The following is an 11,383-nucleotide window of genomic DNA, read 5'->3' as shown; positions in this document are numbered from 1 at the left end:
CTGTTAAAATGATAGATAGGGTTTCCACAGATAGATACATGGGATTAATATTTAACACTTATTAATACATGTGTATCATGAACCACGGTAGTGGTTATAATAGAGATCGCATTTTTTTTGCCAAAATCCTAATAGAATACACACATGCACACCTAAACATCACATTAGGAAGCTCCTACAACCACAAAAGAAGCTTTAGAAGTTAATCTGGAAGAAGTTTAGGTCCACTGGAAAATATGAAGTCAAAAGGAATGAATAAAAGTACTTTTTTAAATTTCTGAAATATGCCATTTTGTTCATTTTCTTCTTATTTTTTTCCACAAGGCTAGAGCAAAATGTGAGTACTTTTGGGATAAAAACTACATAACTTTCCTTCCTAGCTATGTCTTTCTTCACGTCCATGACCTATTTTTAAAAGCATTTTACAATGATAACACATTCTCAAGCAAATTTGCTTCTTGTATATAGGTTCACTTTGCCATTGATCTTCTGACTTAGTTTCTGCAAGGGTAACAAACGTGTTAAGTGTGTTAATAAGTATCCAATCTATACATGTTAACATGTTCAGTTGGAAACCCTATATTTAACGTTAACCACAGTATATTAAGTTCATACCAGAGCAACAATGTTGTTGTGTACCACTGTGTACTTGACTTATTGTGATCACATCGCTGCACAAATCAGAAGCCATACTATTGCTGACCACAACATGCTATACACTGCATATAGTTGTATATGTCAAAACTGTATAGTACAAAGTACATTCAATAGTAATGAAACAATAAACTGGTGTTTGCTAACTCTGATTAATATTAACTGACTACTTAACAGCTACTATACATGATGATATATACATGTTTAGTACTGTGTAATATTAGCAACTCTTATTATCATGTTAGCTATCCATAAATGGATTTATAAAAAGTAAGCATACTAGATTAAAAATAATTTTAAAATTAAAACATGGGAATAGAGATTGCCAAAAAAAACAAACAAGAGTCAAACAAAGCCAACATGTTAAACACACAGAGATCTCTATTTGGACTCAAATAAACATTTATACAGAAACATTCTCATGCAGTACTTATCTGCATGCCCCTGATTTATGGAGAAACTAGAGTTTTTTCCCTTTTAATTTCTAACATATCCATTGAGTCTAAGTAGAGATCACTGTGTGTTTAACATGGACTCTTGTAGTCATATGGGCTCCATTACCACAACTATGGCTTTGCTACATACACAGATTAGTGGCTACTCAATGGCAAAGAGAACCTACAAGAACCAAAAACAGCTTCATTACAATTAACAGGATCATGACATAAGAATGAAGGCTATGCAGTTTTTATCCCCAAAAAGTGGAATAAACAGATTTAGCGAAAAAAAAAAAAAAAGATGATCAAGCAATATGGCATGTTTCAGTTCTTAAAAAGTATTTTATCGCTTTTGACTTCATATTTACTAGTGGACCTATACTTCCTCCAAATTAACTTCTTATGTTTGGGGGAGCTGTCTACGGTGGTGTTTAGATGACTGTTCTATTAGGATTTTGGCAAAAAAACAAATGTTAAGCCACATAAACATACTACTTCTCTGTGTAAATATTAGATTAGCAACAGGATTAACAACAGTGACATTTACATATTTTTTAAAAATGCACTGACTGTAAATATGTAGGTATAGCTGCATGAAATGATAAAAAAAATTACAAAAATTGATATGAAATGTATGCATTAATAATTATAGATGAAAATCTGTTTTGATTCTCTTTGCAATGCTTAAATGAGACGATTTCTCAAGAGCATCAGCTATTTTTATCCAAGTCACTTCACCTTGCCGGTCAAATTCTCTATACAGTGCTATCTTACAATCTTCAACATCACCCTGACATTGTTTATCAATGGAATCTATTTTAGTAACAACACAATCGGGGGGAAGTAAATGAGCTGCCAAACTTTTCCAGCTAGAAACACCTTTCAGATAAACTAACCATTGTGATAAAGTAGGGTAGCCTAAAAAATTGCAAATAGACATGCACATAATTTATATACACTTGTAGCTAATAAGTTATTAACTAGACAAGACAATGTACGTAAAAACTTACTCTCCGCGCTTACAGATGATGGCAGATCTTGTACAATGTTATTACTGGAACTTGAAACTGCATTGTAGGGATGCAAGTGTAGATTGCACATAGTTGCTTTTGTTGTAACAAACACTTACCACTTGCAGAAGGTTCAGTTGATATTTTCATCCTTTTATGATGCAAGGAATTGCAAGGAGAACCATCTTCTTCTGTGCCTATTTGAATTTAAATGCAACACTGAATGTGTGTATATACCATAGTTTGATCAGAGTGACAACAGTTTTATTTAGCTACACATGTAAAATATCTCTGGTATATAACAAACATAATTAACACTCAAACTGGCAAATTTGAATATAAATGTATGAGCTGATTACACTGGTGAGCATGTATGAAGGTTGAACGTTACAAACCTGCAGCTTCTCGAAAATCAGAGTAGTACTCCAAAGAAATCTTTTTTTTGCACCGAAGAGCTCTTTTACTTGCACCACGGATTACGTTGAGATCAAAATGCAAGACTGTGCATTGAGGGCAAGGAATGTATGGAATTGGATTCTTTAAAGATTTGGTAACAGCCTTCAAAGTGCAAATAAGGTTTTCATAAAACTCTTCAAACAACTTTAGTCGTTCAGTTACATCACAATTTGTAACTGTTTCAACCTCATCTGGAGAAAACACTAAACAAATACTCTCTTTCTGTTTGTGAAGAATGATGTAATAAAATTGATTCTCTCCTAAAACAAGCTTGCAGTGGTACCTGCTTAACCTGTAAAATAGATATTACAAAGTCATATCGATATAATCAATGAACCAAACATACAAGCTATAAAAAGGTTAAAACCAGATCAGTATACTTCTGACTCAGACGACCCACTGACCTGGTTAATAATTCAGACAGGACCAGGTACAGAGGCATGCACCAAGTATTATATTTTGAGTTAAAGGATCGCAGCAGTCATTCCTTAATAGATAGCAAAGATGATCTGCATTGAAAAGAGTTACGTATAAGCCATAGATTATGGAGTTATCCAAATATCAAACTTCCAAGCCTCTCTGTACTTACAAATAAATGATTGCTATCAGCTTGCATTGCTAACCACATATCATCCAGCACGATCAAAGTTGATTTAATTCATCATCACACATAAAACAATCCTGGAAAGCAGATGAGACCCACCTGGCCATTGTGACTGAGACAATCTGGACAACCCAACCTGGTTTCAACCTTGCTATATATGTAAAAATCATATTTGCATAATAATTTGCACTTAGTCTAGATACAACTGCATGAACTAAATTTAACTTTGCACGAAAAGCACAAACTATACATGTAAAACATAAACCAACAAACAAACAAACACAAAAGATTCGATAAACCATAAATCCTTGATACACACTTAGCAATAGAGCAACACCTACCACTTTAATTGCTCAAATCTGGCAGCATTTCTTTTAATACACGTAGCCACCACTTGTGAAAAAACAGTTATGTGTACAAAACCATCAGGAAAATTAAAATACACAATCCGGACATCTTTGTGTATAGCATCACCCAGTAGTTGACAACTCATTATTTTTTGAAGTAATGGATCTGTTAATATCTACAAGACACATGTATATAACTGTACACAAGCACAACAAGTGTCTCATCTCAGGGATCTCCTCTGGTAACATAGATGGAACTATGTATAATTTATTGTTTGGTTTTCCCAAACTTTGATAACGTTTCATGTCATTTAGAAAGATAATATTTCTATCTATTTCAGCCACAAAATTAAACTTTTCAACAAAATCCATAGCTTGTTTAGAATCGATGCTGATACCACGGCGGGAGGACTCTTGCCAATTATTAAAGCGTTTAACCATATAATCAAACAGTTCTTTGTGGTGTATACCTAATTTAATAAGACATTCATACTGCTTGTCAAGAGTTGACCCAAATTTCCTAAATGGATGAGCAACAATTACGTAGGCTAACATCTTGACTAACCATTGGGGAGACAACTAGGGACCCGCCGATTATGCTGGCATAATTTTGAGCATAATCTAGGTACCTAAAAGCATTGAGCATAATGCCAGCATAATAGGTTAAATATTTGTACGATAGTGTAAATTCTTGCTGGATAAATGACAATTGCAAAATAAGATCGATATACTCTAATAGAGCAGACAGTAGAACAATCATAAAACTGACTGTTCTATTAGAGTATATCGATCTTTTCTCTTACATGCAGGCATGCAGCAAGAATTTATTATTTGTGTTCCAGTCACTCATTTTTTTTCTTTCTATATAGTGTTAAACTAGTAGCAAAGCATATGAACTAAGGCATGAACATTGAGCATAATCGAGCATAATAGGTAAATATTGAGCATTAATTTAAGCATAATAGGTGAATTTTTGAGCAGTGCAGCATAGGATAATAGGTAAAATTATGAGCATAATCGGCGGGTCCCTAGAGACAACACGACTACATTAAGCAATGATTTAATAGTACGGAAGTTTAGGGCAATTCCTTTGCGATGAAAATACCGCAATGCACCATTGAACTTGTCAGTTCCTAAGTTTACTGGGAAGCCACATTTATTAGCAATTTCTTTGAATTCTAATGTAGTAATTGAATCTTTATTAAGGTCAAGTAGACGTCGCTCTATTTTTAGAAATACCACCGGATGATATTGATTCAAAAGGTGTTGCGAAGCTTCAACCAATGCTTTCTTAAGCTGAGTAAAGACAGCTAGATCCCTGTCCAGGTTGCTTACAAAAAAACAATACTTTCTCAGAGCTTCCTCTATGCCATCATTGCCACGATTCCCAGCCAAGAGCCTGGCAAATGGCTTCCCTTCAAAAGCTTTAGTCAACAAACCAATAATCTCCTTTTTCTGAGCAATTGCTTTGCTGTCCTCAATTTTATCAATATGTGTAGCCACCAAAAACACTGTGGGTAAGTAACGAGAGAGAGCATTTCTTGTACTTTTTTTGTGACAATACGAATAAATTGAGCTAAACCAATAGCAAATAATTTCACAACCAGTCATCTTTGGACTAATGGAATTTTCAATATACTCATCACTTCGGGGTTGAGGAAAATTAAAAAGATCTAGTGAAGCATCAAAAACAATGACAGTCACATTATCTTCAGTAAGAAAGGGGGACAGCAAACCATGGTAAACAGTTTGTCCAGAAACATCCCAGATGACTGCATTTATTTCATTTTCACAAATTGGTTACAACCACAGATTATAACTAGCATGGTTTTATTGTCTAGGCAGAAAAATCCAAGTATGCTTGCAGGCTCACAACTAAGCTTGCTTAATTGGTGTCGGAGTCTACGAAAGATGAATTTACTGCCCGTTGTAAGCTGTTGAAAAATATTATGAATTGCTAGGAGACAGGGAAGAGTGTCTGTCAAACGTGTGCTTTTATAGTTGCCCCTTTCCCTACCAGTATTGTGGAGGTGAACCAGATACCTACTAGTGTTGCAGTGATGGACCAGGTCCCTACCAGTGTTGCAGAGGTGAACCAGGTCCCTACCAGTGTTGCTATGGTAAGCCAACCATTACTTATAGTGCTTGATCAAAGTGTGTATTTGTATGTGTAATGCAGGGGCGGATACGGGGTGGGGGGGTCAAAGGGGGCTCGCCTCCAAAAATTTTTAGTATACCAAGATCGAGATACTTCATGAGCAATCAGTCTAATAAAGCAGTCACAGTATTAGAACAGTGTGTAGTGAACTATATAAGGATTTCTATGTACTTTATCAGCTATAAATGTGTGGTTGGTGAGGTGAGCAGCTATTGTCAGTTGGCTGTGACTTTTTTTTTTTTTTTTTTGGTCTCACCTTATCAAACCTGAGACAATGTAGTGCCTCAGTTCATTTTTGACCCCCCCTTTCTATAAGTCTGGATCCGCCCCTGGTGTAATGGGATGACTGTTTGAGATTAATAGTATGAGCCTCGTAAACAGGGAGGGGTACAATAGTGTGAGGCAAAACCATGCGGCCAAACACTATACGTAAGTATTAATCCCGAATAGCCAACCACCTCATTACAAGTTAATCTGACAACCATAGCAACTGTTACAAAGCAACCAAAATCCATTGCCTAGCAACCTATGTTATGGAATTAAGTGATTTTACCTTAGCAATGGTTGTATATTGTTGCTATGCTGCAAGGCATATATCACTATGGTAACACTAGTTACCAAATCAGACATCTGTTCGCAGTGAAGTACACCACACTCAATATTAACCAATCAAGTTAGTGTTATAGATTTTTGTCAAGGAACCATGGCAAACAAGTAATAGTAATTCTATTGGTTAGTTGATTGACGTATTTCAACATAATCAAGAATGGTGCATAAATGTGCTTCTGAGAATATTTTATTTAACATATCCACCTGTTGGATTATTGTCTAAACCTGTGATTATATAATTATATCGCTGTGATCACTTATCATAGTCACCTACTTGCATTTGTATTGTAGGTTATAGAATGCCACACTTTACCAAGAGTGGAACATCCTATGTGTAGCAAGTCTATGGAAAATAGTGATTGTTACAGTTCAAAACAAATAAAAGGTATACTCGTTAAAATAATGTTGAAACACCTAAAATGTATTGGTTTTGCTACAGACATTGTGATGCCTCCCACTATAAAGAAACATGGCCGTCCCAAAGGACATGAAGTTACTGTTATTGGACTTCCAGCTAAGAAGACAAAAACTGCTACAAAACTACAACCATTCATTAAATTACATACCACCATCAAAGAAAAAGGTCTGCGTCTGTAAAAAGAAGCCTTTTGATTTTACTCTGCATGTCCATAATAGTGATGTTGGGGTGGTTTGTAGATGAGGATGCACTTGTAAAAGCTTAGGGAAGAAGCTAATCGAGGAAGAAGATGTGGAGACAAGACCAGAAAAGATTCCGAATGCTGTTCTAGATGAGAATGTAGACATACACCTTGTTAGAAAGTACTTTTCAAATGATGCCTGGTTAGTGGTGACTAATGTGGTCCATCAGAAACAGAGGGATCCTGTGTATGTATGCAAGAGCTGTTACCATGATCTACATAAGAAGCCATCTATTATGTGTGATCACTGTTTATTGTGGTATCATATACAGTGCACCAGTTTGAAACATGAAAAAGTATTGATATTGCCGTCACTGTCATGACTGCCCGTTTTCATAGCAAGTATGTAAACATATTATGTAGGAAGTCAGAGCCAACATGTACTGTTACTGTTTTGTAATTCCATGCAACATTAATTTGTCTGTAATTTTTTTTTTATATTGAAAACAAAGTCTTACTAGTTGGCAAACCAAATATTTTTAATGTTAACAACAATAAATGCTTAAAAGAACAACTGTACATGATGTGTAGGAAGACAGCACACTCAAATCAGTATGCAATTACCAGCTCATTTGGTTGCAGCTAGCTTGCATATAGTAGGGTTTGTAGAACATGCCAGTGGCACTGAATCACATAGGCGACTGACAAGTAGACTGGCCAGCTCCAAGCGGTGACTCATTACAACTGTGTAAAAAGGATCACTACCACAGCCATCTAATGAGTACTTACTGTATCAGTAACCTGACATATTTCCCAAGCAAGTGGCAATTTCTTGTAAGGTACATATCACACAACTTGAAGATATCATAAAGGCTGAAAATCACATGGTCATAGCACAGCACAATGAAGTAAGTAGCTATGGACTATAAAAAGTATAGGCGGATATGTGCCCAAGCTACAGGACTGGTGTTCATTACTAATCTATCTTGGACAACTTTTTATTGGCATTCAGCACCAACAAGTTCTCAGCTTCTTCCCATTCAGCTGTGGTGAGCTTCCGTTGTTGTGGCAGCTGCTTGAATAGTTCCTATTTCACAGACAATGCAATAATCTTTATATACATAATCCAAAGTACAGCTTACTCTACTGAAAGTATGGTTTATGTTCATCACAGAAGTTTCTAACAATGAGCAACATTCCATCATCAGATGCATGCAGCTTCAGTTCAGCATTGCAATCTCTCCAAAATGTACTATTGTAATAGCAGTTTGCCAGTAAAAATAAGACACAAATAATAGTCTTGCTGACTACCATAAGACTAAACAAAACAAATCAAAAATCAATTACGCTTACGAAGTAAATTTCTTCCCACCATGTATGCAACTGTAAGTGATTTCATAGTACTTCAGTTGGTCTCTAATAGGCTTATTCACTCTCTTTTGAGGATCGCTGGGGTGGTAATGTAAACCACAAATCCCTATTTTGGCTCTGTGTTATAAATTTTTAGTTACATACTCTGTATGTCATTTTGAGATAAAACAAAATAGGGATTTTTGTGGTTTACATTACCACCCCAGCGATCCCTTCTTGTTTCATGGCATTTTTCAGCGATCCCTATTCCCCTTTTAAAATTTTTCAGTTTTTTATTCATCTAGTTTGTGTATTTGTTATTAATCCAGTAATGGATTTGTTTTATTGATAATGATAATTGTTGTAGATACGTAGAGCAGTTTACAATAATAGTGACTGTCAAGTTTAGTGTAAGCTTTGTTGTTATCAGTCACACTTGATTGCATTATTAGAGTATTCACATGGCTGCTCTTGGCTGTGGACATTATCTATGCTGTGGACAATATGCATTCCTAATATTGAGCAGCTGTTGTCTTGCTACATGATATGTGTCAGGCATTAATTGTAGTATCTTCATGCAGTGTTCATGAATACTCACCAGATGGTATGATACTGAGCTAGCTACTTTTGTCACAAGACGTGGAACTCTGACAAGGATAATTCAGTGTTTGTGCATTTCTCATTTCAGCCAAGACCATACACAATAAGAATCATATGCAGGGGTGCATGGACTACAATAATAATTATGGACACTATATCTAACGTCAGAAAAGAGATACGTAATATCAGGAGCGAAGGCATGAAGGAGATTGATACTAGTGGTTCCAACATTTGACTAATTACTTAAACCTCAAGTCCATGCATGTAGGGCATTCATCCTATATTCGCTGCTACTCAGTGATTTATTGCACCATCACCTTCAAGCTGTTTATTTCCAAAGGAAGCCATACTGAGTCTATATACTTGTGTGCTATTTGTAAACTAAGAGCCTGAACAACTCTTAATAATGAACTAAGTAACCATTTTGTAAGCTCTCTGTGCTGTAGAGGACCAGAAACAGAACTCAAGGCCGGGGGAGACGGTCCGGTTGGTCAGGCCTGAGCCGGACCAATAATCTGGAGTTGAACCAACTAGCTGACCAGCTCGAACTGCATTCAGGGGCGGATTCGGGGGGGGGCTTTGGGGGCTGAAGCCCCCTCCTTCATATTTAGGCTTTACTTGATCAATATGCTGAGTATTATAATGAAATTTTGTCTTAGCATAATTATATGATCACTAATAATACAAATACTCATAAAACCACCTTATAAACGTCTTTCCAAGGTATTATCAGTGGATTTATGCTAAAATTTATGCAACAAGGACCCGAATCAGCATTGGAGGTTTACAAGATCGAGATACTCTAATAGAGCAGTCAGCTAACTACTCTAATAGAACATTCACTGGAAACATGCATGTAGTTGGTTCTGTTATGGAATTTTCCAAATCTGCCTGCACCTATACATGCAATGAAATGAATTGGTCTGTTTAAAGGACTTCATTCATCTACTTGTGTATGACAATACTTAATTCAGGTTCACAATTTCCATTGAAAATGCTCTCAGATTCAATCTTGTATTGTTCAAATCTCAAAATTTTCCACTTTCAACCTTATTATTCTAACATGCATCTATTCAGTGTTGTGCAATTGTGAGAGGGGTGCATCATGTACTTGGTTGTCTGTACCTACCCAAACTTTTCCATTAGCAAAATGCTTCAGAGAGCCATACCTATAATCTAAAGGCAGTATATAAAATATCTACAGGCAGAAAATATTATGAATTTTATGTGGAAATGTCTCCAAATTGCAGTGTTTTAGCATCTATTTTTCAAAATTTTCCTGGGGGGGCATGCCCCCAGACCCCCCTAGTTCCAGCATGCTTCGCTACCTCTACCCAAGAGATTAGTACCTTGAGTTAGCTCCCCCCCCTTTTATAAATCCTAGATCCGCCCCTGACATTACTCTCATGCAGTCTTTGGACGATCACATCTACATGTAGCTACGTACATTTTACAGATGTTATTGAAAATGCATGACACGAGTGTAGTTACCTAGTTTCTCAGCCTAACTAAAGTACAGAACTACACGTATAGTACCTCCAATTACCTTACAGTACAGCATAGCATTCGTATCGTTTTGTACAGAAATGATTGTGGGTTCTACGTACAGTATCACGTGTGCTGACAGTTGGCATTTATCACGTGTAAGGCAGATGCCTTCTTTGATTCTAAACCAGCACACTTACAATCTTCATAAAATAATCATTAGCATTCCTTGGTTTCTCTTGGCTTCCTTTACTGGGCGAAGGGCTGGCAGTGACAAACCATGTTGCTGTCAGACCTTCAGTGCTGGCACTGTAAAGTGCTAATAATAATAATAATAATAAAAACCAGATGACTCATTCCTCGGCAAGAAGCTGCACACTCATACATTACATGGTGGCCATCTGGATGAGATGTTGAGTAGAAATCACTCCTCTTCAACTACCCACCCGTCCTATCGAGATACCGAGCAAACTCTCAGTCTCACCCACATCGCGCCATTTTCGAATGTTGATTGGTCTCGTGACTGTCCACCAGTATCTTTACGTGATGATCCGTTCACTTCATACAAACCAGTATAGCTAGTAGTATACAGCTGTGTAGCATTTTATTGTAGCTGTACATGTGTGAATTCACTGTATAGTAACTATATCCTAGCTAAAGGGGGCCATGCTGCATGGGTTCCCTGTGAAATTTGGGGAGAAAGTTGCAATTTGCTAGCTAGTTTTACTTTAAAATTTAGCATCAATTTAAAATTTTAAGGCATTTTCAAACCTTTAAATTGCAAAAATTCTGCAGCTCCTGGGGGTTGCACCCCCAGATCCCCCTTGAACTTCTAATTGCTAGCTATAACTAAATGAACCATACAGCAAGTTTCATGCTGTATGTCAGGTTTACAATTATACATAGTATAGAAAGTCTGAAGAACAACAGATTGACTTGAGCATATTTATATAGCTAGCTAGCAGTGAAATATCACTAAAATTGCATAACTGAGTGTCTAATTTTCAAAAATTTCCTGTGGGGGCATGCCCCCAGACCCCCCTAGAATGCTTCGCACACTGTGCAACAGCTCCT

The 11,383-nt window shown here is 36.5% G+C and overlaps 1 protein-coding gene and 1 pseudogene across 1 annotated transcript; one reads left to right on the top strand and one right to left on the bottom strand.

Annotated features, from left to right (window-relative positions):
* Window positions 1-1,586: 1,586 nt before the first annotated feature.
* LOC136256126 (uncharacterized) lies at window positions 1,587-4,082 on the bottom strand. The gene is made up of 5 exons (XM_066049065.1): window positions 3,503-4,082; window positions 2,497-2,849; window positions 2,221-2,298; window positions 2,102-2,158; window positions 1,587-2,009 (listed from the first exon to the last, which is right to left on the bottom strand). The coding sequence occupies exons 1-5, from the start codon at window positions 3,652-3,654 to the stop codon at window positions 1,738-1,740; spliced, it is 912 nt and encodes a 303-aa protein (XP_065905137.1). The 5' UTR covers window positions 3,655-4,082; the 3' UTR covers window positions 1,587-1,737.
* A 1,431-nt stretch (window positions 4,083-5,513) lies between these two features.
* On the top strand, window positions 5,514-7,386 carry LOC136256260 (uncharacterized; annotated as a pseudogene).
* The last annotated feature ends 3,997 nt before the right edge of the window (window positions 7,387-11,383 follow it).

The sequence above is a fragment of the Dysidea avara genome, chromosome 5, assembly GCF_963678975.1.
Source record: "Dysidea avara chromosome 5, odDysAvar1.4, whole genome shotgun sequence".
In the NCBI taxonomy this organism is placed as follows: Eukaryota; Metazoa; Porifera; class Demospongiae; order Dictyoceratida; family Dysideidae; genus Dysidea; species Dysidea avara.
This window is presented reverse-complemented; position numbering and strand designations above follow the sequence as displayed.